The 27040-nt window shown below is 39.8% G+C and overlaps 1 protein-coding gene across 16 annotated transcripts in view; it reads left to right on the forward strand.

The window, feature by feature from the left end:
- SOX5 (SRY-box transcription factor 5) overlaps nucleotides 1-27040 on the forward strand; it is a 722172-nt gene that overhangs the window by 667546 nt on the left and 27586 nt on the right. For 12 of the 16 annotated variants that reach the window (XM_064459677.1, XM_064459668.1, XM_064459692.1 and 9 more), the window contains 2 exons: nucleotides 16828-17005; nucleotides 21868-22040. In XM_064459677.1, coding sequence (XP_064315747.1) covers nucleotides 16828-17005; nucleotides 21868-22040 — 351 coding nt within the window. The remainder of the gene's footprint in view (nucleotides 1-16827; nucleotides 17006-21867; nucleotides 22041-27040) is intronic. The other 4 variants (XM_064459661.1, XM_064459713.1, XM_064459723.1 and 1 more) reach the window with 1 other exon arrangement.

Here is a 27040-nt window from a genome sequence, read left to right on the forward strand (position 1 = left end):
TTAGAAATAGCTGTAAGATAATTAAGAAAAAGTTTATAGTATGGATGCAGTGATGTATAGGGAGCCATAAACTGCGATTTCATCTAACTTATCTGTGCTATGCTACTTCTTTAGTATCCCCGTCCATTCTTAATGGAGACCTTGTAGCTAATTATCTCTTTACCTAGAAGCTTTTTTCCTTTGCTGCCCATGCTTTTAATCCCACACAGCAAAATATGGAGTCGATGACAGAATCTTTGAAACTACTTCGCTCTTCCTTGCTGCTCTTCCTATACATGACATCCAGGAATATAAACAATGACTTTTTAAACCATTTGCTGGAACACAATGAAGTGATGTGTATTAATGGAACTTCTTAAGGTGCTTTTCTCAAATAAAGAATGTGTTCTGAACAATAAAACCAATGTTAATAGCAGTACCTAAAAAGCAGCAGCAGTAGGGACTTGCACAGCATTCTGTCTGCCTCCCACCCCTCCCTACTTTCCTAAAAATAAATGAGATACATGGAGGGGCTCCTAGGATGCTTTTTCAGATAACTCTCCACAGCTCTGTTTCCTGATATCATGTCTCTCTGGCAGGACCCTGCCTCTCAAGTGGAGTTGCCAGCCAGTCAGCCCTTGTCAGGCTCGGTCGGCACTTCTTATAAGGACAACTCAGAACACGTAACCAAAAAAAAAGGAAAAGAGGGGGGAAAAAACCCTCTGAAATATGTGATCACAAAGCAAAAGTGAGATACAGGAATTAAGCAAGACTGCTGTATCCCTGAAAGAGAGGTCTTCAGAAATCAGACAGCGAAACAAGAGATGTAAAGCAAAGTGATAATGACAAACATGCCGTGCTTCTTACTAGTTCACTGTTGTTCCTTGATGCTAGTGCCTTCCTTACCTGGTATGAATAAATAAAACACCCACTTTTTCCCTTGTGGCAAAGTTGGTGGGGTGGGCAGCAGGCAGTAGTTTTCATTCTTTCTGATTAAATGATCCACAGTGTTGGCTTCATACTGAAGACCAGGATATTACACCAGGCACTATTACTTTCAGGAGGCAGCTACTAAAGCCAGGTTGAGTTACAGAATCCCCCAGTGTTCAGGAGTGCTGGGACCTGACATTTTGTTTCTGTTCTGCATCTTGCTCTGTTACTGAGAAACACCTAAGCATTGACTTCTTCAGAAGCTTTCTGACAGAACTGCCCATCTAGTGTCACTTGTAACAAAGAATTTGAATGAGAAAGAGCAGCATTTTGCAAGAAGAGACTGGAGAAGTCTAAAACAAGAAATCAGTTATCAAAAAGTCAAGGTTTTTTAATGCCACTAAGGTAGCTGCTAGGCTGATGTTGCCAGTTGGCCACGGAGTCCTAAGAGTAGCAGTAAAGGGGCTTTAGGAGAGCATGGAGTCTGGAGCTGCTTAATGAGACAGGGAAAAATTAGATTTTTCTGGTTGCAGTGTTTTTTGTTGATCATCTTCACATTTGGGTAGGCTTGTTCTATGAGGAGAATTGATAAATATTTAGGAGAAGGTCTTTCTGCTGAGGAAAGGGAGAAATATGTGAAGCTCAGATTGGGAGATAGCATTCTACACTGGGGGCTGCTGAGTATCACAACACTGCAAAGATGAAGGACCAATATTAGCTCTAAGTTGAATATAGATAACAAACCAGCCAATGCCAATATCAGATTAATTTGTAGTTTCCTTCATTATAAGAATTTCCTATTAAGTAAAGGTCATCCTTTATTCCAGAGATTTATTTTTTAGACTCTGAGCTGTTAGACTCTCCAAATCAAGGAATGTGTTTATTCCAGGAGCACAGGCTTGTGCAAAATGATTGTACTGTAGCAATGTATCTATTTCATGGACTAGGAGACAGCCTGGAATGGAGCAGAGGACTCTCGTTCTACCAGATCCTTCTAGAAGGGAACCAGGTACTGCACTTCAGGAATTAAGTCTTCCCTTTTGCAGCTTCAGCTTATGCGTTTGGATATTTTGTGGCACGTATTAGTAATCAAAGGTAAAGTGCATAGGCTGCATGGGTAAGCTGTCTACTGGACAGCAATATAGTCATCTTTTACCAAATGTAGAACTTCTTCTCAGCACAGAATATCTGAGGTGATTGAATCAAATTCTAATGTGATCAGTCTAGCAGCTTCCAGAAACTGCTTGCTTTGTCTGCAGAAGGGTGGTTTGCTTCCACATTGCATGCTAGATTTGAAATTGGCTCCTCTGGACACATTCAGGCAGAATGCAATTCAAACTAAGCATCAAAGAAATATATTTTGCAGTAAGTATTCCTGTACCCACAGCTGAGTGATCATCATTTAACAAGGGAGCTCTAAAAATTTTTCAATCTGAAACATTTTAATCTGTAATCCCTGGTAGCTGTGGATAGCGGAAGAGAGGCAACATTTAGCAGCAGAATGGAGGAGAAATCTGTTTTATTTTCAAATAGGTTAATATTAACTCTAGAGTTATATGAAATACTTGGCAAATATTTCACTGAAGTTTCTCAGAACTAGATGTTTGTTGTAGAGAATGCAGTTTGAATTGTTTAGTGTAAAGTGAGCTGGTGCAAAAGAGGGTTTCAGAGTAGTTATATGGAAATCATCACATTTTTCAAAACAGTGTGGCTACATCTTGTGATTTTATAATGGATAGCTTCCTTAAAGTCCCAGCTCCTGGAGTCATGTGAATATGTGAGGATCTCATTTAAACAAAGAGCTCCAGGCTCTCATGGCTGAAACTTATAGATTGGTATAAATGTATCTCAAAGGCTTAGAAAGCAGTGAGCAAAATGAATCTGTGAGTTACTCTTTTAGTCAGGAAGGATTAATTTTCAGCCTCAAACCATAGAAGACTTCATGTTGGTGATTCTGCTAAGGCATAAATATTTCTCAGCAGCATTAGACTTTCTACAATTTTATCTCCCAGTAAAAGTACTTCAGTAGTATCCAGAAAGAACATTTGAGAGCATCCAAAGAACATTAGAGGCAGACAAACTGATACAACAAACCATTCTGGGTTTTGATGTAATTTGATAGGATTTAATATATGAAACCAGTTTAAAATTTTGGTCTTGATCATGTGCCTTTATCACTAATGCTGCCAGACTAGAAATTCAAATGTGTACTTTTAGTACTAATGAATGAGTTTAGTTTCTGTTTGTTTCATTACAGTTGCTACATTTTTGCCTGCTCCTTTTAAAGGAAAGATAAGATAATGCCATGACTGGTATCTCTGAGGAAAACGTCTAAAAGATCGCTCAGTAACTTGACACGCAGAGTGCACGGAGGGGAAGACCTTGTCTCTTATGGAAACACCAGAGAATAGGCTTTTCAATTTCCAATCATGATGTTACAGAAAGAGTATAACTTTTGAGTATTTCATAAGTTATTAGTGTTCCTTAAAGTTTTTTGAGTGGATGTGCCAGCACCCGCTAGTAGGTTTAAAATAAGAGGCCATTTCTAGGAGCTATGGCTGTATAGAGATGTAGCACGTGGGTTCGTACAGGCTTTCAGCTGACATGCCAGGCAGTGACATGTCACGTCATGAGTCAGCCACATCGTGTTACGTGATTTCAAGCTAACAGAACACAACAGGAGTTACATAGTGACAAACACAACCCAACATGACATATCCATGGGAAATTGGCACAAAAAGCTTCCTAAAGTTGAGTTTCAGGGGTACATTTATTCGTCTCCAAAATGCTCCAGAGAAAACTATGAAGCAGTGTACCGGAAAAGGGAGTAATGCAGTGACAGAATTACTAAAGCAGCTTTAATTCAGTGTACAATTTGGAAGAAAACATATGTGTATAACAGATCTGGAGAGTAAATTTGTTGTGTTGGGTTCCTGTGAATTTCTTTCTTTCCAAAGGTAGCGCTCTCAGGGCTGCAGTCATTCCAGGTCAGTGATTAGTTTTTATCTTTAGCCATGCTAAGAGCTGTATAGACTTCAGGTTACAGTGATAAGTTAATGTGCCTTGAATTTAGCTGTTGGTTGCCTCAGTAAACCTTGAGTCCTTCTCGTATAAACTCTGTTGTTTTTTTCTGCTTTGTTTGTGGATCAGAATGGCCCCCTTTTGCACCTGTTTCGAATATTCTTAGTCTTCTCTGAAATTATGTTCTTTCCCTTTCTGGGTACTCCTTTCCTAGTTTCTGGTGTCCACTGAAAATAGAGTCTACAGTTAAAACTCTGGGATGACTTAATTAATGACTGCTTATTATTCATCATAAATGTGCAGATAGCCTTTTCTTTCAACTTTCTGTATAAAAGGCACAGACCTAATTTGGGGTCAGGGAAATTCAACACACACATTTGGCTAGAAAATGCATGTCAAGTAGCAATTCGTTCATGACACGAGAAGTTAAAATGGTGTCACACATCTGTTTGCCCACTACATTTCATGTCTGGATTTAGAGTTCTTAATTTCACAGCCTTAGAAATATCTATTTCTCTACACAAAATGAGTCTTCCTAGTGAACTGCAGCTAATAGGCAGAATGACGTGGTGGTGTAATACCTGGGAGATTCACTATTTTACCAAACACATAAAGTTCATTGGGGCTAATGGGTGAGGAAGACAGCAGCCACATAATTTTGCCTAGCCTAAGCAAGGAAATAGCACAGATATTCAGAGGTCTGCAGAGCAGAACAAACTCTATAGACACTTTCTCTTCTGCCTTCATTTTAAAATGAGCAGGATGCTCCCAGAGTGTCAGGAGTGGTGATGCCTAGTTTCATTTGTGAAGTCTCACAATATTTGGACTCTGGCTGGAGATGCAGAATACCTGTCTCCAGGGGATCCCCTGGTGCCCGTTAAAGTTTGGATAAGCATTGGAGTCTTCTGCTGAGGGGAGAGGCTCAGAGCATCCCCCTACCCTACCCCGCTGTCCCTCTACACAAATGATGTGGGACCTCTGAGGACTTCATCAAACCTGATGAAGATAGGCTGGCGTGCTCAAAACAACTATACAGATGAACATTGCCAAACAGGCATACATGCGCACAAACCTCACGTGCCCAACACACACAGACTAATTTTGAGGCTAAAAATAATCTCACATTTGGACAACTCTCAGGGGTTTTACTGGTGCGACATCTTAAATTTCAGGTGCATGCAGTATGTCTTGCTGCTGCTTTTCTTGCACTGTTCTTCACCCCCAAATGATTACAGTTCAGTGCTGGGTGGAAGGATTCCCATGATGGTGTCATTTGGGACTCACTTTGTAAATTGCTCTGGGCTCAAACAGGAAAATAATGCTATATAAATACATGTTATTGCTGGTGAAGCGATAAAATTATCTTATGCTTACCAAGTATCCTAGTGTCTTGTCTTGATCGTAATTAACTGGTGACATACACATTGAGTCAGTGCTCTAGGATTTGTGCCCAGAATAAGTCACAAAACCATAGCAGCTTTAGTACAGGAGAAAAGGATGAAGGGGGCTTTTTTTCCCCCCCCCTTTTTTTCTTCTGGATAAGATATAAAAACTGCCCAGAGCTGGCCTTGTTCAGAAATAGTGAATCAGCCTCTTGGAATTTTTTTTAAGATGTCAACTTCCCTCTCGTATACTTCTGTGAAGACAAAGAATGTCTTAACATCTGTATTGAAGTCATCATTAAAATAAAAGGAGATCTGTAGACATCAGCTATAAATCATCAAGAAATAGCTTGTGGGTAACCTTTGACACAACTGAACCTACTTGAAATGAGCTAGGGCTGGATTCATTGCCTTTAGTAAAGCCAGTAGGTGGACTAAAGGTCTCTTCTCTCTCTCCCTCTGTCTTTCCATCTCTCACAGCGTTAGCTTCTGGGAGGTGAATGTGTTCTGGCTGAGTGATGGAAATGCATTTGGATGTGTTCTTAAATAGACATTTGTTTTATGTCTGAAAAGAATAGGCCAATCTTAACAGTGTGATGCTGGGGCTATTTGAAAGGTATTTTTTAAGGCAGTTGTCTTCTTTCAGCTTTACAAAAACTATTTTAACGGATTGTTTAGGCTTGATGAACAGCATGGAGTGTCTATTGTGTATGGATGCATGCATGTTCTCCAGAATTAACAGGAAAATGGTAGATAAAAATCTGCCTAATTTTACGTAATAGATTTTTGGCATTCTTGTGATCTGACTTCAAATTCATGCTGAGTCTCTACAGTGTAACAGAAATACTAGTTTGCAGTTGTTAATTTTAATTTCTAAGATGCTAGGTTTTAAAAGGAGCTGAAAGTGTTCAGCGTCTCATGGGGACAAACTATGAGTCTTACTAATGAATCCAGCAATTAGTGGTTCATTGTGCCTGCCAGCAATTTGGCCCCAATACCGGTCCTGATGGTGATTTCATTTTTGCTGGTGTGAATCAGGAATAGGATCTGAAGTCTATTCACCAAGGGGGGCTGAATACTTCTTCAAGACTATTCTGCTTGTAATCTGCATTCAGTACTGACAGGAGCAAATAAAAGCAAGGAACTACAATATATTTTGATTTCAATTATGATTATTAAGGTTGATTAATACGTTCAGTAGGATAATTATATAATATCAGTAGTACTTATTAAACTTAAAGGGCTGTAAATGATGGTGTCCACATGCAGTTAGACAAACATATATATGATGTATGCCTACTTTGCATAGAAGAAACCCTTTTCATAGATTACAGTAAGTATTTTCTCCAATTTTATAAGTAGAGAATTGAGACAAAAGAGGTGGTCCTTTACTTTCTGTAGCCATTTGCACTTGTGCAAAACACTAAAATTTATATTTGGTAATATTTTATCATAACTTCACAGAGATGTCAGTGACCTGTGCAGAAGAAGATTAGGTAATGAGTGACTCATTCAAGTTCACAGAGGAAGTTTGTTGGAAAGTCAGGAACTGAACCTGAGTCTCTTTGGCATGACCCAAGGAATCAGCAATAAATAAAGGCATGACCGTGGCATGGGAAAAGGAACCACCCTTCCCAACAGGTGTACTCTCAAGTAGTTAACTCCACGTATGTAATTATGAGTGGGGTATAAATATTAAACAAATTCTTTTTTACGTGTTCAGTACTCGTTGACGGTGCATGTGTTTGCTTTGAACATTTCCTACAGTATGTTAAACTCCCTCCAGTTTCTGGAACTGCTGATTAGATTTCATCTTACTGCTAAAAGGAGGTAAAATGAAAAAAATAACCAGCAAGACAGAGTTGTAAAATCATTTTGATTTTAGTGATCTGGGGTGTTGTTAATAGCACACAAGCATTAAAGACAGATGAGTTTTGTGTTGATAGTTTCCGTTTGAAGAGCTAGTAGTTGGAAAAACAAATTGTCAAACAGGTCATACCTACGGTTGCAGAACATATCTTGACATCTTTCTTACAGTTGTATGTATCTATAAATAAAACCAGTGCATGTTATCTTTGCAGTACTTACTTGTAGTGCTGCGTACATTGCTGCCTCTCTTTGTGAAAAAAATCTACCTAGACTACATAGAGATATCCAGAGTTAGAGAAAGCACAGGTGATTTTTGAAAAGGAATTTCTTAGCCCACTGACAGTTGTCCAAGCTGTTTGAAATCTCTTTTCTTTCAAGCTCTTTTGACTTGTTTCTTCTAAAGTTTTCAACAGCTGTTTTTTTTTGTTTGGTTTGGTTTGGTTTGGTTTGATTTGATTTGATTTGGGGGTTTTTCCCCCCCTCCCCAAGTCTTAGCATCCACGAAGCATCTTTGCTTCTCCTGCCTGACCGCAGCAGGAGGAGGGGTCTGTTGCTAATTTGTTTTGATACGGTACTCTTTGGTCTGTATTCTTTTTGAAATTAATTCCTTTTGCAGGTGTGGGGTTAGAGGTGGTGGTGTGCTCCCAGCGAAGGTGTCATCCACCACAGAGAGGAGGTGGGAGGCTTTGATCAGTGTGGCTTCTGTTTTCTTGTTGTTCATTTAAAATGTACCAGTTTGTAATGCTGTTTGGCTTTGCAGGTCCTTGTTTTATTTCCTTCCAAGTCCTTCCCCATCCTTTCAGGTTTTGTTGTTTTCATTGCTGTTCATTCTGCTTAACATTTACTGGGGATTATTCATTGGAAGGTGGTGACTCCAAGTTCAATTTAGGCAGCAATCGAAATCCAGTCTAATGCCTATTTCCACTTTTTAAACAGCCTTGTTATGGATGGGAGAGTGCGTTATTAAGGACATGACACCACACGTTTAAAATTCTGAGTTTTATTGGGACAGAGTTATGTAGCAAGAATGTAAAAAAAAAAGAATCTAACCAAGACCCAAGCTACGTGGCATCGTGCTTCAGGGCACAGGCCACTCCAGTTTCTACCCAGTGCTAGTTCAGGAATACATGCCAGAGATCAAACTGACAGCTACCTGCCTTTTCTTGCACCTTCTTTTGAAGCAGATGGACATTTTGGGAGGTTCACTACAGTGTCAAAGACCCCCAAAACGTTGGTCTGAATATGAGCGGCGGTTGCTCTGCTCTTCCTTATGACTCAGCTGTTTACTCACTGTGTGAGAGTAGGCAAATCATTTAGCCACTTTGTGCCTTATTCTTCCTGTTTGTAAAATAAGGCAAAAGCTGACAGAGTAATTATGAGCTTTAATTAATTAACGTTCCTGTGGTACCCTGGAGAAGTTTGGGTTTTTTTCCCCTCTTGCACTTTACTACATGCTATGTATTTTAGAGGGGCAGTTTGGAAGAAGCATTCTTTCTAGGAAGAATCCTTTCTCCTCCTGTCCCCCAGAATTTTGCGATCCTCTCTAATGATTTTTAGCCCTTGTGAAGTGATTTGCATGGGTAAAAGCATGAAAAATCAGTTGTTGTGTTCCCCTGAAGATTTGCAGTATCTGCGTCAATCCGTTCTCGACCTGTGCCTAAGTCACTCTTCCTGCTTAGCAGCTGACTTGAGCCGCCTTAGAGAAGTGTTTCATTAATAGCTCTATACCAAATAAATAGGTACAGCAGTGATGTGGGAAATACAGCTGAACAATAATTATTAGAAGCAAAAAGCTAACAACAGGACCCAAGTTTGGCACAAAGTATGGACTTAGTAGAATCCCAAGTCGCCAGTCTCCCTTTACTGCCTCATGTTGTATCCTTACTCAGCACGGACCCTTCTCATTTCAGGCCAAACCTGGCAGGATTTGCTCAGAACAAGCTTCGCTGAAGGCTTTTTTGTAAGTGAGGCTACGGAGTTAAATTTTCACTCACTCAGAGATGCAGAGTGAGAAGGAGCTTTTTCATCATGAGGTGCAAGCAAATGCTAAAAGATCTTTGTTCCTGCAATTTTGTTTCATGCTGTACTGAAATTCCACATACTGGGTCCTAAGCAGCGTGGTGAGCAACTCTCACTTCTGCTTGTTTCAGTCTAACAGAAGAGCAAATGCCCAAACAGAATAACAGCAGTAGAAATAAGTCAGTTACTTTTGTGTGGATGAAGATGAATGTTTGAAGTTTGGATCTGAGTTAGGATAAGCATCCATGTCGTCAGGTTTCCCTAGAGGTTGGTGTGACTTAAAACTCATGATCAAGCGAAAATAGCCTAGAAATCTCATAGCAGCCACTTTCACAAACACATTGTGCTGTTTGTCTGTGGAGATTACCAGGATACTTCACAAGGATGGTGGGTGGTTCGGCAGTCCAAAGCCAGCCAGAAGCTGGAAGTGTGGTTTGGAGGATGCTTCTCTGAGGATTTGAGAAACTAGATGAATGAATTTGGGGTAAACACGTATCAGTCTGCTCATTCTGCTAAGCTGCATGCCCTGGTATATTATGTTGGCCAAACAGCCTGCCTTGAGCTCCACGAGACCCCAGAGGGCTTGGTCCCAGTGCAGCACTTGTCTTTCCTGAAGAGTTTTAAAGAGTTGCTTTTAGGGTTCTGTGTGCAGAGTTCTGACCAGCTGCTAGACAAAATTAACACCTTTGCCCCAGGTCATCGTTGGATGTAGACTTTGAAGAGGAGCTACGTAGCTCTCTCCACAGGCACCACTTTTAGATTGCCCTGCAGCTGAAACAGCCCACACTCTTCCATGTCTGGAGCTAGGTGGACAACTAAAATGGTCCTAGACTTGTTCAGTATTTGGTCCTCTGTTATTTCAGTATCTGTATTCTGTGGCTTGTAGAATAGAGCGATACTACAGAGTAAATGCTGTGCATCGGATAAAAAGGTTGAAGGGAGGAGGGGAAGGCATCCAGCTCCTAGGGCCTTCCATGTATATAGACAGGTCATTTTGCATGCTCCTCTTTTGTTCTTCCTATATCTGTTTGTGCATTCTGCGTACAACTTTGGGAAACAACAGTGCTAAATACAAAGGTAAAACTACCCAGCAGCTCTGTTATTTTACTGTGACAACATGTGGACTAGACAAAAATCAAAGCTTTGGGTTTCCAGGGCAGCAAATTAGTCTTTGTAACTGCAGACTTCTTTCCTGGCAGCTAGGCTTCCTGTAAAGAAAAATGAAAAGGGAAGATATTAGGGATCTTTTCTGAGAGGACAAAGTCCCCAGAGAATATCTTTACCGAGAGCCCCTAGCGTTGTAAAAAAGGACTGGAAAAAATCCTCTCTGGCCCTGGTAGTACAAAACAAATTAAGTTGCTGTGTTCCTGTACCACTTTTCCCCATGAACAGGAATGGAGACTGTTCAAGAATACTCCCAGTGTATAAATCAGCATTTGGGAGTAATTTATTCCTTGAGTAGTCCCCTAAAATAAGCAAATGAGAGAACAAAAGTGTATTTGTCACACATGTGAGGCAGCTCAGTTCCCCTCTTTGTTTTGAGTCCCATGAATAGGAGTATTCGGGCACTATCAGTAAAGCCTGGAAATACTAACTTTGGTTGGGTAACATGCACTGAGTCCAGAAAGCATCTGCCTTCTGAGAGCAACGCATTCAGGAAAAGACACTCAGCAAAGCAACACCTTAAAAAAAATCTGCTCTGGGTATAGATAGAAATCCAGGCTGAGGCGTTTCTGCAGCTATCTATCATAGAAGGAAAAGTCTGTGTACTTTGCAGGGTCAGAAGGAAAGAAGACAGTTCTTCCTAATATTTGCCCTCTGCCTTGTCTTTGGTGCCTTTTCTTTTCCGTTCTGACAAGAACCTAGTTCTGCCTTCTGCTTTTGGCACTGAAACTCGTGGGCAAGAGTAGGATAAACCAACTTCTCTGAATGTGAAGAACAATTCTGTTGTGTTTGTTATCATATCATAACCAAGATGCCTGTTTATATGTCTCCATCTCTTTTTCTACGCAGTTAGAGAAATTTCCACCTTTGCAGGAAGGGACACATTATTCTTAATCAAAACTTGAGAATGTGGCAGGAGGAGGTACAGCTGCAGATGAGCATTATTTAATTCACCCATCCTGTCATGTGAACATCCCTGCTTAATTTAATACAATTATTTCATCAGTGAGGATAATATCAGCAGCATGATTCATTTATACAACATGTTTCACAACTGCCTTTACCTCTCGGCTTCTTATTATCACTATTGATAATTTCACCATGAGTGGCTTCAGAGGAAGGGGAGGGTTGTGAAGGAAGCTGCCAGTATCTTTGTGCAAGTGTGTGGACAGCTGTAGGCTTGAGGGACAGTGATGCCAAAGGATGCTGTTGCACCTGGGTTTCTGATATGTTTTGGTTAGACATTTCTGGATGAGCAAGAGACTGAATGGATAAGCCACTGACTGGCTGCATTGTTCAGTGGGCTACAATAGCATCATTGTCTTCTGCCCTAGACATGCCAGTAAGTGCTCCATATTTTGCATTTCCATTGAAATGAAGAGCTCCATGAAACAGAACCAGGGTGGGGGAATGAGGCTTTGTTTCTAGTGAGGAGGCAGAGGCATTCTTTTAGAAACCCCCTTTCCAGCTTGGTATTTTTAACTCATTTGGCTGTAATTTGTACTGTCAAGGTCATTTAAATAGGCAGCAAGATGTGGCGAATGTGTTCCCAGAGGTCATGAAAAGCCTCTTTAGTAGAGCATGCTAGGCTGTGCTTATGCCAGGTCATTTAAGCACATTTGTATTGCCAGTCAGATGATCCACAGAGTAGTTCATGATTTTGTAATAAACCATGCAACCTGGACCTTCAGCGCATGCCACAGTGGGATACAGCACTTGGATTTAAATGACAGTACAATAATTCAGTAACTGTATTTTAATATTATACCAATCTTTAAAATCTGTGAAAAGAAGTGAGATTATGAAATCCAAATGAATCGTCTGGGTTCTTCCCCACCACCCCCCTTTTTTTTCTTTCTCTGAGACTGGTTCATTCGCCTGGGCTATCAATCTTCTATTCAGCTCTTGGTGTTGAAATAGTGCCATTTTTAATAAACGGTTTAGAGAGATTCTCAAAATCAGATTTTATTCCCTTCTCTTTCCATATACATTCTCCAGAGAGCTAAATTAACCTTTCATCTTAGGAGGAAGTAAATAGAGACAGCACGATTGGAAGATTAGAAAAAAACACCATTTCAGCCAACTATTTGCAACATTGGTGACTGCGAGTCAGAGTTCCTGGGTCTGTCTGAAACTCTGCAGCTATGGTACTTTATGACCGTGAACAAATCCGTTCCTTTTCTTTCTCTTTCATTTTTTCCTCCCATATTAATAAACACTTTATGTGTTTATTAGCATTATACCTTTTCGAAGGACCATACATATCTTATAAAAACATTGTGATGCACACTCAACTTACTAGCACTATTTCTGTTTAAAGTTGCTTGTCAGGCACTTACATTTGGAGATTTCCAGTGTCTGATACTGAAATATTAATCCTCAAAATCGTATGAATCTAGGCTGAGTGACAAAATACAGCTCTTGAATATTTTGTTTACACCCCAAATTCTGGTGTAGATGAAAGATTCTTCTTTCTTCCCTCAAATGCCTAGAGATCATCTGGGAAAACATCTAGAGCAAATCAAGAATTTAAAGTTCCCTGAGCTCCAAAGTTTTGGTTAATGACAGTCTTCCAGTCCTGGGAAGCAAACTACCATCTCTCCCTAAAATAGCGACTATTCTGACACTGCTGTGATACAGGGGATGGGAATCTCTTTATGAATGCTTTGCTCTTGCTGTGGTTACTTCATTTTATTAGCCCTCTGTCATGTGTTTTCGCTTATGCTTTATTCTCTACATATATTTTTTGTGTGTGTGTTTTGTTTTGTTAGAGAAATGCAGTACTTTAAAGGAAACATTTCATAACCTTTAATTGAGATCGTATTTTACTTTCATCACATCTGTGTTTATATTATTACAAGCCTTTTGGGTCTTAACGTCCTCTGGTTTAAGCATTAATCGTTTTGGCTGATATATAAATAAATGTTTGACTTTGTTTAACTCTCTAAAAAATACTGGCTTGAAAAAAAAAACCCTTATCAGTGGCATCTTAGAATAACTGCATGTCAACAAAAGACAGGGACCAATCAATACTGAGCTTTCTCTAATAAAAACTAAGTGCAAGAGTAGTTCTAGATTCTGTGATCACACTGTATAATATCGAATCTCCTGGCTGTTGAAAGATACCATCTACCTGGAGTGAACATGCTACATCTATTTTTTTTCTTTTTATTACTCTTATTTGCCCTAGCTGTCATGCTGCACTTATACACAGCCTTGATATAACTGAGAGTGAAGCCTGCTAAGCTATAATACGGCAGAATGTTAGCTGAGAGATTTTATAGTTAAAAATAAAGGTAGGCCAACATCTAATTCTTCTCTTGGTTATGCAGGCACAAATCAGTAACAAAGTCAGTACAGTTCTTGGATTAAACTGGAAGAGCAGAGAATTTATGTCTGCAGGTAGGAAAAAGAGCAAATGGCTCGCTGAGTATAGGAGTGAAGATCCTAACAGTTGTCTTCACACTTAACACAATTGTATATTATTACCTGTCTCCCAGGTATTTTTTAGACTCCTGTGGAATAAATCAGTGTAGTTCCACTGTGGTAAAGGAAATGACTTAAATTATTATCAACTCATGATCCAACGTAGGATTTCTAAACTCTCTGACTGAACTTTTAATGTATTTGACTTCCAGTGAGGATTTGAGAATGCTCTTTGAAATAACAGAAGTAAAAATATTGTGAAGACCAAGCAGTAAAGTAATATCATTTTGTAAATATATATAATAGCTTAAAATTGTTTACTTATCCCCCTTTATGAGGACCAAGCTTCTGTGACCTCTGATTAATTTACCATTAGCCTGAACACACAATGAAAGTGAATGAAGGGGCAATTTGGAATGACATTTATCAGCTCTGGAACTGTCGACTTCTATTATTTCCACAAGGCCTTATACTTCTCGGCTCCAGAGAAGGCTGTGCTGACTTGAATGAAGAAGAGCATTCTTACTACCAAGAATAGTTACAGCGCAGACAGCTTCATTGCTGGATGCCTACAAAGGAGAAAAACACCTCCCCCATTTCTAACTTGCATTAAATGAGACCAAAACCATTGTTCTATAGTGGACTTGGACAAGACCTTGCCTTCACACCAGGCTAAATAAGGTGAACGGAAGAACTGAGGAAAGGGAGAAGGAGTGAGAGCGGGAAGGAAATAAGCTTTATAGGGACAGGATAGCCAAGGGATTAAGTCAAAAGTATGAGTCTGAAAAAAACCCTTCCAGCACAAGGATGCAGGTTGGAATCCAAGCTGACCTTGCAGAGAGGGAGAGCCATTCTCATCAGGGACTGGTTGCTGCTCTGTGTGAACTGAAGTGATGGTCTTGGTCAGATTTCCAGTGGCCAGAAAGCACAATGCAGCTTTTACTACCATATCTGAAACTGATCAGCCCCTTCTGTTGAGACTTACAACACAGGTCAAGAATTGAATATACAAGGAAACTAACCCATCTTGGATTGAACCAAAATAAGTGTTTGGGCAGGTTTACATTGCTTCTGATGCTGTCTTCCAAATAGATGACTTTGCTCCTCAGGGATCCTTGTCCAGCACAGAGTCGCTGTGTTTGGTTGGTTCGTTGGCTAGTTTGTACTTACACTTTTATGCAACTATCTCAATACTGACTTTACAAAATTATGGTTGCACTGTTGTGGGATTTTATTTTTTTTTTTAATTGAAATTGGTGGAACAGCAGAGCAAGTCCCCTTCCATTTGACTAATATGTTAATCTATTGTATTCTAATACAGATTAATTTGTATTTCTGTAAAGTAATGAGTACCTTCTTAAAATGTCAGATGCTGGTTGAACTGGTGATGTTTCTTACACTGAGGCTTAAGTCTCCTAGAAGATCAGCAGCACTCTGCCTCCTGTGTGCCTAAGAATACAGAATATAGGCTCCTAAATCAGTTTTATGCATTGATTTTCCTCCCCTTAATTTTACGCACAAGTTGCACCTAGAAAGGCTTAAATACCACTTTAAGGATAGCAGCTTTGTCCACAATGTCCCTAATAGATTTGTTTGCTAAGCTTTAATTTATTTTTAATCATGGCTGTTAAAAAAGTGTAGAAAACATCAAATATAACAGAAGTGCTTTGCTCAGAGCTTGCTTCTTTAAGGTAATAGAAAAGCTGTATGACAGTGCTTGTCATTCAGTGCAGCGAATTGTCTTGCGTTTGGAGACGTACATCTACATCATACTTCCATAACCAATAGGCAACTATAAAATTCCTTCTTTACTGCAGCACACCACCCTCTGTGGAGAAGAATCAGTATTATATGGCAGTAGTTACAGATACCTTAGTGGTAACAGTAAAACACTCAAACATTATGAGTCTAATTCCAGTCAGCTTTGCATTGCTGTAAGTTAGGAATAATGCTGTAACAGTGAATGTACTTACAACTTAGGGAGATCAGAATCGGCTTCTTCAGTGTCTGGAGCCGAAGCCCAGTTGTGTGATTTAACACTTCCTGTAGCTAAAGGATGGCTTTCCTAAGTCACAGTGTCAGAGGAAAGCTAAGCTAATAAAGTGATGGTTGGATCTAATACCATATCCATTAGTTCTGGTTATTTAAAAGTCAGTTAAAATCACTTCTAAAATATCTGCCTTGCTGAAAAGCTTTTTCTCCCTTCCCTGTGTTTTTTTTCCCTTATTGTACTTTATTTTGGTTGAACAAAAATACATGACCTAGAATTTTAATGTGTTTCATAGCACTGTCTGTTACTATGTGTAGTCAAGCCAGGTTTAGGAATAATTCCAGTTACCCTTCAAAAAATGTCACCCATTTTTTCTATTTTTTGCATAATAATAATTACTGAAATCTTAAAGTCCATCTCTGCAGAAGACGAAAAAATCTAGGGGCTTATGCAGAATTATACAGGTTATAGTTTAAAATTTTGTGGGAAGAAATGGCAGGTTCTTCCTGCTGTCTTGTTGCAGTGGGAGAAAATTATTTATTTCCTATATTTTTGTGCTTGGAATTCTAAGCCTGGGAAGTTTAGAGGAAAACACAAATACAAAAAAAAAAAAAAGACCAACAAAAATACCCGAGTGAAAACCCATTCACTCAAACACGTTTGCCCAATTTGAGTAGTAGTGGTTGAATTTAAGTGAAAGTGCTCTCCAGTTCTTATTTAATTCATCCGTATCAAGTTTAAGATAAAATAACAATAAAAAGAAGCACATACCTTGTTGATGTGAATAATTTCTTCAGAGACAAATCTTACATACAAAGTGCAAAAGAAGGATGTTCTCTGGTCGTGTCATGCTAATTTTCCAGTTTATCAGTCATCTCAGTTCCACAGAGAAATGACAAGATGGTATCATATTTGATCTTAATATATATCATACAACCTTTCGGGTTTAGAAGTTCATATGAGCTGAAAACAACTGTCTTTGCTTGGATGGTGTTGTGCCAACAGCAGTTTTTAAAATAACATTCTTTTCTCTTCTGCTCATCATAGGATGAAGTGGCCCAGCCTCTGAACCTTTCAGCCAAACCCAAGACATCTGATGGCAAGTCTCCCACATCACCCACCTCTCCTCATATGCCAACTCTGAGAATAAATAGTGGGGCCAGTTCACTAAAATCCTCCGTGCCAGCAACATTAGCTAGTCCTTCGGCCAGAGCTAACACAATAGGTAAGCTTAGTTTCATTTGTGCCTCCATATAAAGATTAATAGATATTACTGGAAAGTGGGCATTTATCGGCCAGTGCCAGACGGTGGTCTCTGAGCTGTCACAGGTTGACCGTAATACTGCATTTGCTGATATCAGTAAAGAAACTCCCACAGACTGACCGCTTCAGGAGGAGTATCGTAACTTTTACAGACTCTGAAAACAAAGAGCTGTGTTATTTCAGGTACTGCTTTATCAATAAAGGTTAATAAATGCTGTTTGTTTAATGGCATACGTTAAAGACAGTGACCTGTCTAATGGCAGGCATTAAAGACTATATAGTACTATGTCATCTGAAAGCGATGGATAAAGTTTAAAAAAATTCGCTTTGAGTTAAAAGCCTGTATATGCAATTACATCTTTGCAAAATTATAGGTTTAATCTTTAGTCCACCAGAAAGCTGCATGGAGCATTATTTTACCTTGGTCTAATAAGCAAAACAATCACCAGGTTCATTCAAAAAAATAAATTTCATGTTGTATCTTGCAAAAAGTCTTGACTAGCTGTTTTCAACATTGTTCCACAAAATAGCGTTAATTCTTCCTCCTGTCAAAATTACCTCTTTGCCTAAAGACCATCTAAATAAGTGGTGATTTTACAAGTCTGGTGTGTTAAAGGGGCTGTTCTTTGTGTGTATAACTAAAATGTGTACACACCCCATTCTTCCATCTGAAACATTTTAGTCCATGAAGTGATTGAATGTAACCTGAATTAAGATTTCAGAAAGTAAATCAAGCTCTGATTAAGGAAATAAGTGAGGTAGGTTGTTGTATCTTTGCTACTGTGTGTCTTGTTGCTCCTAAAACATCTCCTGCTGGCCACTTTCAGAGGTGGCACAAAGAACGAAAGAAGCCATAGGTCAAACCTATCAGAAGCTCTTTCTGTGATATCTCAGTGCTGTGTAGTAAAATTTTTTGGGATCTCTGTGGGTCTCTCCCAAGCTCTCTGTAGTCCATATTCTACCTCCACAGACACCAGGAACACCCATAGTTATGTCCAAAGTTCAAAACAGAACTAGCTCCCACTATTACTCTCCCACTGTGCATAGGTAATTATTGCTAACGTTTATGATGGTTACATATATCAGACAGAGAATATGCTTCTATACCTTTTAGAAAAGAAAATAACTTTATTTGGTATGTGATCTTAAAATTATATCAATATTTTGTAAATATCACCTTGTTAATTGTTAATTTATATATTATTATTAACCCTGCACTCTTTTAACTGTGGTAGGTAATAATGTCTTTCATCTTTAATTTGCTTGGCCCTACTGCTCTCCATGTACAATTTTTGTACATTAATTTTTTTGTCTCTAGTATAGTGAGCATCACATTTAGATGTTAGATTTGGAGTTAAGCATCTGACCTGCATCTCAGTGGCAGGACATCCCTTGTTCTCGTCTCCAATCTTCTTTCCCTACACACCTGATATTTTTCATAGGTTTGAGACCCTTGCAATTTATTTCTTTTAACAAAATGCAGATTTTGGAACGCTGTACCTGTAATGAGTGATAATGTAATTGGATAAAAGCTGTGAGGATGAATGGAGCTTTAAAGGTCACTCTTGTAAGAAGAATTAATGTGTTATACCATTAATAAACCATGGAAAACTGTGGAGCAAAAGATAACGTATTTAAGTTATTGTTAATGACATAGAGTTCACTGCTGTATATATCTCAGTTACAAATATAGAAAGTGACTTTTTGAGGTTGCTGAGCAGTATCCTTGCACATACTGTATATGTAGGATAAGCAGTCTTTAACTGTGGTGCAGGAGCTGGACAGACAGAGCCTACTTCTAACAAAGGTCTATCCTTTAATGGAGGACTAGAAGAACAAAAGGCTTGTGAATACTCTACAGAGCCTTTTCCTGCTAACTGCTAGGTCAGGTCCAACCAAAGTTACAGCAAGTAAAAGTCATTACCATGTTAAAACCATTTGGTGATCTTAAAAATGTGTGCATACAGTTTCAAGTCACCCTCCAGTAGGAGCTACGTTACAAAAAAATGTTGATATCATTTTTGGCAAAGGGACTAAGGTCCCTAAAAATGGTAGAGAAACTGGATTATTCTTTTGTCTTGAGAGATGGGTCCCTCCAGGAAAGGTCACTGGGAAGCGTGCAGCCATTTGCCAGGCAGTTACTTCCAACATTTGGATGACTGGAGCTGTCAATGCAAGGCACAAGTTGCCTGTCCTAGGTCTGTACACCCCACCTTGCTGGGGCGCAGCAGAGCTGTCACTTTTCACTGCCACTAAATTCCAATGAAAAATGTCCTCCGAAAGCAGTTCTTCAGGCTGCTCGGTTCCCATGGCATGGAGAAATGCCTATGTACTGTTCAGTTGTCTTGGGAGGACTTAGAGCCCCCTATGATTAAGAGTGTAGGTGCCTTCAAGCGTACAGCAGATACGTAGTCCTTTTCTAGAGCTATCCTTATAGCGTATAAATTATGCTACAGACTGAGCCATCACAAATGTCGTGGCTTCATGTATGACTTTAAATCCCAGCATTTCTTTTTGGGAACAGGCATATGTCCATGTACTAAAAACAGAAACAACTTCTCTTTGCCCTTTGCCATTATCTTCAACATCTCTATGCTAGTTTGGCAATCCCTGTAACTAAGTGCATTTTATGTAATGCAGTTCCCCTCTCTGTCAATAATTCACCACCTACCCTAAACAACAATAATTTACATTCAACTCGCTTCTATATTAATCATTTCCCTGCACACCAGCATCTTGGCAGCCACTGAAAAACATAAGGAGTGCTTGCTTTTATTCACTGTCATGTGCCAAACTGTCTCAAAGATAGCAGTATTCAGGAAAAGCCAAATAGTCTGGAGAAGGGCATGAATTCCAGTTCCTAGGCAAATTCGGCTCTATTACAGATTGAAAGTATTATACCTAGCCTAATCAAGAGCACAACCAGCAGTAATACTACTGTTTGTTTATTTGTTTGCTTCCTTTTTAATTTATTCTGACTACATGCAGGCTTGATCAGTAACAGATGCAAAGTGGGGAAAAAACCAAGCAAGTTGATAAAATGGAGGCAAAAAAAAAAAAAGATCAGCTGGTGGCACTGTGCTGGCACAGGTTATATCCTTCTTTATGTTGGGAAAGCTGGAATTACTGGAATTCCATTGGCTGGGAATTACTGAACTGGGTCATTTGATAAATGCAATGTGGATCAAGTTATTTCATATAAAACTCTCAGGGTTCCTGGGTATTTAGCCAAAAGCTAACAATTAACAACAGTCAAACCGCACAGAAACTTTTCTTTCTAGTTTTTGCGCGCCAAGGTAGATGGGAATACCAGTCCCATTCTGTCTGCAGTCTAAAAAACCAACAATAAAACCCCAATCCACACTAAAATCCTGACAGCAATGCAGCACTGAACTAATCTGACATCAGCTTCTTCCCCTGAAATGTTTTAAGCATCAAGACAATGTCCTACGTTTTTTGGCAATCAGCGGATCAGATAGAAGAGTCTAGCAATACAACAAGGATGTGTAATCTGACATGATTAGACAAGGCTCTTTAGGAACAGAACATTCATAATTGAGACAAAGAAAGAGTATTAATAACACTTTCCTAACACGGCAGTTAGCCATTTTATATTTCCTTTCTTTAATCTTAGTGTTTTTCAACAAATCATGGGATTTAATAGCGTGTTTTGGCAGATTAGAGGATTTATGGCCCAGATGTTTTTTGTTCTAAAAATGGATTAGGGTGTAAAGTTTGCTGGAATCCATGGAACATGTTGAGGCAAGCCGGTCATTTTGTGTGTGATTAGTGCCTGCCTTCTGTCTCACAGTCCCTCCATCTGTCACAATTCACCAATGGATCTGGTTAGATTTAGCCTCATGTCACAAACAGAAGTCCCTTTTCTGGGCAATTTCATATTACAGATTCATTTTATGCCGTTTTTATGCCCTAGTTAAAAGACAGAAAGAAGTGTGTGCGTGCACGCGCGTGTGGGGATGTGGAGAGGGAGAGGGAGAGGGAGATTGATAGATATTAGCCTCTCCTTTAATGTTTGAAAAATAGACTGGGGCTTGGAGTCTCCCATCAGTATTCTATCCTACAAATCACATGCAGATCATAATAAGTATAATCTACAGTACGCTAAAGGAAAAAAATGACAAAGTGTCACATTTAAAATTAAATAGTATTAGCTGTGCCGGTGATGCTTGTAACATTTTAAAAGGAAATAATTCAGTGACTTCTAAGGCTAAGCCCTAGGCTGTGAATTTGCAGCAAAACAGTGGACATTTGACCTACTATTAGCAGCATGAATAGGAGTGGGAATGTAGGTCCGTGTAGCTGTGGTTTCTTATACATTTCTGAATGACAGGTGGTGGTGGGGAGCATTCAGTGGATGAGGTTTCTCTTCCCAGCCATTATGCATTTCATATCTATAGCAAACCACCGCCACCTGTGGTTTATTTTAATGTACTCACAAGTTTTAAGAAGGAGAAGAATGAAATGGTCTGTTCTTAAGAGTTTGGGATTGCTGGCGTGATCAAAGCTTCCTCTAACTCTTACCCAGTTACATCCTGCTGCATACAAACCACAGGGCTAACCTCTGCAGCATCAGGGAAATACTGAAACTAATGGGATCAAATATCAGGACGATGATTTTGGCACCAAGGTTTCTCATGCTTTCTGTCCAGGTGGCTCTATCATACCAGATAGCATACAGAATTACATAGCACAGACGGGTTTCTGGGCATTACCTTTTAACTCTTTCTCATTAGTAATGATAAACTATTGGTGCATTTCGTCGATGAAACCTAAAGTGTTTTCTTGTAACTTTCTTTTTTTAAGATATCCTTTCTTCTATCACGTCGTCAGGTTATTTAAATGACCACGATGCTGTTACCAAGGCAATCCAGGAGGCCCGGCAGATGAAGGAGCAACTTCGGAGGGAGCAACAGGTGCTGGATGGAAAGGTGGCCGTTGTGAATAGCCTGGGTCTCAATAACTGCAGGACAGAAAAGGTGAGTTTCCGAGAGTCCCTTTGCAAAGGGTCAGAGGTTGCATGTGGCTCTTCTTACAGATAGATAGGTTCTTCCTCCTTTTTTCCCCTCCTTTTTCTTGCTCTGTTTTCTTCTTCCCCATTTTTAAACAGAACAGTTGCGTCATTCAGAAAAAGTGAAAAGTAAGTTGAAAACCACAACCAAAAGCTGACACGAAAGAGAGACCTGGAGACCCTTGTGGGGGGAGGCAGAGGTAGTTAAAGCCCTCACGAGAAGTTCGGAGGCCACTAATTCTCTGTTCTAGCCTGTCAACGTGTATTATGAGAAGGTGATCTTGGAAATTGCTGGGTCTATGTGGAAATCTTGCTTTATGGAAATGCTTATATGTGTTTGCGAGATGAGCTGGATTTGAAAATATTCAAGCTTCTTTAGGAACATAAGCTTTGCTGATATTCAGGCTCAGCTTCTGGGTATTTAGCCTTGTGAGGTTGTCATATATGATATTCTGTGGCCATTGCAATGTAGCACTGTCATGTCATGTTAGATGACTTAACAAAATTGAAAAAATGGAGAATTGACAACACAAAGTGCACCAAATATTTGCAGTGAAACTTAGAAGCAGCAGAACATAGGGGCCTTACCACCTTCTACTTTTGAACTGGCCTGTGAAGTTGTGCTATGACAGAATATCGAAAAAGTGAATATTCCCTAGTAAAATTTGTATGTTCTGTAACTGTCCCGTATGTCAAAGAGGTTGTGATTTGCTGCTTTTCTCTGGAAACACCTGATGTCTTTCCATGCACTGCTGTGGCTCGTGGAGGATAAATAGACCTGCCAGTCCTTGCTGCTGTATTTATAGTGAGCTGTCCTTATAATACTGCCACCTAAGATACACATCCAAACTCTTGTGTGCGTCTCAACATTATATGCTTTGCAAGACTTTTGCCTCAGTTCCTCCCTTGCCTTGCAATATTTTCTGAGACAATACAGCCTTCGTCCTGCAGTACGATGAAGATGACCGTTGTCGCATTTGGTGTAACCTGAATTTTATTGAAACCGCTTCTAGTGGCTTTTCACTCTAAGGCCTTGTGTGAATCACTGGGATAGGCAGAAAAATAGAATGAATAAAAATGATCAGCTATTTAGCAGAAACTTGAAAGTCCGTCATCCTAGGAAGCTTGTGAGTCAAACAATATTGTCCAGAATGAGCAGATTGCTAATTTGGATAGCTTTCCATTTTCCATGTTTTTAGATGGAGTTTGATCAATAAGCTGTGAGAAGCCAGCAGTCTGGGTAATAAATGTACATGTGAGTCTCTCACTACTGTACTTTTTTTCATCAGCCTTTCCTGGGTGTAAGTGATGTAGAAATTACTCCAATTTCATGCACTTTCTTGAGAGGAAGGGGAAGGAAAAAAGAGGTCAGTGTAATAGGTATCTGGCAGTACATACAATCTCTCTCAGAAGAATAAGAGCGCTGGTATGGGGAGAGAGAAAGAAAGAGAGGGATGGAGCATGTTTACGGCATTTCACATAGAAGAGTACCAGAAGGGGAAAGGGAAAAGCAGAGTGTCAGATATAAGAAGAAGTGATCACAAGCACAAAGGAATTTATATTCAAATATTTAAGCATTCTTGAAAGGATGCTCGGAGCAGAAATTTCTTTTCTCTGCTCCCCGTGTAGAAATGACTTTAACACTCAGCCAGATGCTAATGCAAAGTGACTCAAGCTATTCCTCGCAAGCATAGCTAAATTGCCGTTATTTGTTAAGCGCATTGAATTCAGCTGTGGATACAGCAGTTGGTTGCATTCAGAAAGCATCTGTACCCTTTTTTTTTCTTTTTTTTTCTTTTTTTTTTTAATCCTCCAAAGCAGAGACAACTCTACCTATCTCCCCCCTCTCCTCCCTTGTGCTGGCTGGGAATTGTCAAGTGACAACCGACCAAATCCTTTTGGACAGGAAGCCTTCATCCTGAGTTCTATATACTTGCAAAGCAGGCCTTGTGGTTGGATCAGGAAGCCCATTAAAAGCACTTTGATGGTATGGAAATCCATCTTCATGAAGCGCCCAGGCCCCTAAGCAGCATGCTGTTTAGCTGTGGTTACAGATCAGTCATTCACATCGGAGGGCAGTAATTGTGCTGACGGCTTGTTCGGCAATGGAAGTACATAAAATAATCCCAGGCCCTCCACCATGGCATTGCGAGTTAATCTTCTTTAATACAGATCAGCTGTTGTTCTAACACATGACTTTATGCTGGCTCTAGTGACTCTGCACAGCCTTTTGATTAAGTAACAGGAGTGGAACCATCTGCATTCACTTTATTCTGTTACTTTCCTATTGTTGGGATTCTCCTTACCCCTTCTGTTTTCACTTCTCACCCTCAACCTCAGTTGAAGTTTATTTTCCTCTCTAATTCATGCCTCCTGGTGGGCTCGTGGCGGGCAGAGAGGAGTTCTTTTACAAGATAGCAGAAAGAAAAAATCGTTTGCTCAATTGAAAATTTTTCTAAAGTAACTGTTGGGTTTGAGTTTTTTAAGACAATAAATGCCAAAACTTTATTGGGGTGCATTATTTTATTTTATTTTATTTTATTTTATTTTATTTTATTTCATTTTATTTTATTTTATTTTATTTTATTTTATTTTATTTTATTTTATTTTATTTTATTTTATTTTATTTTATTCTTGAAGTGGAGACAAGGAAGAACAGAACTAAGTTTGAGCTCTCCTAGACTATAATGGCAGCATTTGAATTGCTGCGGTGACCCCTGAAGCCACTAAGCACCAGTTAAGAAATTGCACTTCATAGCTTGTTGTAGGGTATCCTGAGCTGTCTCTTGCATTTGACCCAACAGAGGAGAAGACATAGGCCGTGAAGTTTATGTACCTGTTCTCCTTTGCCCGTATATGCGCTAGGCCATCCAGTGACTAGCCAGCTGTGAAGTTCAGATCCAGACAAACACCACAACTTCTCTAAAGGTTGTGGCTGTTTGATCTAGCACTTTAAATTTTTCTTTCTTATTAAGAGCAGGATTTGAGAGGGAGGCAAGTGTTGCCATTTTGAATGGAATTTTATTCTGGTTTTCCCTGTTTTCAAGGGAAAGAAGAAGAAATAGTTGGGAAGGTGGGTTGTGAGAAGTAAAATGCTGCAGTGTTACCATGGAGTGTTTCCCTTCAGAAGCTCTGGGTCTCACCAGGGGACTTGGAGGCAGCCCCCAGAACTTGTGGGACATTATGTTTGCTCACTGGTTGCTTGCTGACAGGGAGATTTTGAGGTGGGGTGTGGAATTAAAAGAGGGTTAGCGTGATGTAGCTATGTGTCAGTGGGCATACTCGGAAATGTACATTATGTCTGTAGATAGGTACAGAAGAAAGATCACTCTCCTTCCTGTAGAATGATCTCAGTCTTTATCGGCAACAAACACCTGTCTGGGGCTATCCCCAATTCTCCTCCATTCTTTGCTGCAGTGGCTAGTGTAGTTGTAGTGACTTAGAGTTCTCTGAGACCTGTTGAGTTTTTTGTTGTAGGAATTTATCTGCCAGGGGGTGACCAGGCAAGCTCAGGACTGGAAATCACCTTTGTGAGTCTCTGTTAAAGCTCTTGTGGCTTTTCTCCACACATCTACATGATCTGTTATCTGGCTTGTGTTCCCAGAGGGGTTGATCCCTGTGGACAGCCAGACCTGCCAGCTGTAACGCAGTAGTCAGACAGGAATTTTGTGGAATTGGAGAGACGCTGTATAAAAGGAGTCTTAAATGAGAAAAGACTTTTTAAAATGGCTAGGATGATTTGGGTGAGTCACTTTATGGGCATCCAACTTGGACCATCTTGAGGGATTTGATTTTCAGAGGATTACAGTAAAAGCTATGAGCATCACGATGAACATGGATTTTACTAAAACCTATTTTAATTGCAAATGCAATAAAACATATTTTTACATTACTTTTCTTGGAAACATTTCCCTGTATAAATGAGAAGTGTGTGTATATGTTTTTCTGGTTTCTTGGAAACCCAGGAGCATAGTTTTATTTGTAATTGTCATCTACAGTTAATTATAGCCTGATATGTACTATACATAAACAATGCTACCTTTTATACGTGTAGCTTAGAGCGCAGATTGTCATCTAGTGCAAACAGCACAACGGGCAACATCAGCAGTGGACTCTGGTCTCTTTGTTCGGCCCCAAAACTGCCTGTTCCTCTGCAGAGGGGATGTACACAAATACAAAGAGCCAGCATGTGTGTGCATGCATACAAGCCTACAGTGCACTCTCTCAGAGATACACAGCACAAACATGCACTGAGCTAGCCAGTAATTTTCTGACTGTAGTCAGACTGTCAAACATTTGTGTATGTACCCTGGTAGCTGTAAAAAGGGAGGAAGGGGGCACACAAGCAGGTATTTGAGCACAGCTGGGACAGTTGTGTAGGTATACACAGCCACACAAGCACTTCAGGCGCGTACAGACTCAGTCACGCTCATAGCACCCTCTGAGTGCATCCGCATACGTATACCTCCTGTGCTGAAGTGTTTCTTAACCTGTGATACAAGTTCTCCCTGTTACCACTTGGAGAGTGTCCTTTTAAAAGGCTCTGACATGTACTTGTCTGCTGGGCTGTAACTAAAGAGCTATTTGTAACAATATTTATTCCAGCATTGTAAGCAGGAGCTTATTTATTACTCATGCTTATGGAACACTGGATTCAGGATGCCTTTCCTCCCATTCCCACCCACCCCTCCTCCCACTATCCTGCCCACTCCCACCCCCACCTCTCCCGCTTCCCCTTAAGAGAGTGCCAAACGTGAAATGACAGTGACCAATGTTGACTTAATGTGGATGTTTAATAATGAAAAAAGTGTGTCAGTTCCAGCGTTAGTTACAAATGGCAGTAAGTATATCGGGTGGCAGCCCTGTAATAATTTTACATCCATCATTCCTTCCTGATGCCTCGCTGGCTGCCTGATGGATGGGGATAGCAGAGTTAACTCTTAAGAAACTGCTGTGATCTGCTGAGCT

Source organism: Phalacrocorax carbo, chromosome 1, assembly GCF_963921805.1.
Source record: "Phalacrocorax carbo chromosome 1, bPhaCar2.1, whole genome shotgun sequence".
Taxonomy (NCBI): Eukaryota; Metazoa; Chordata; class Aves; order Suliformes; family Phalacrocoracidae; genus Phalacrocorax; species Phalacrocorax carbo.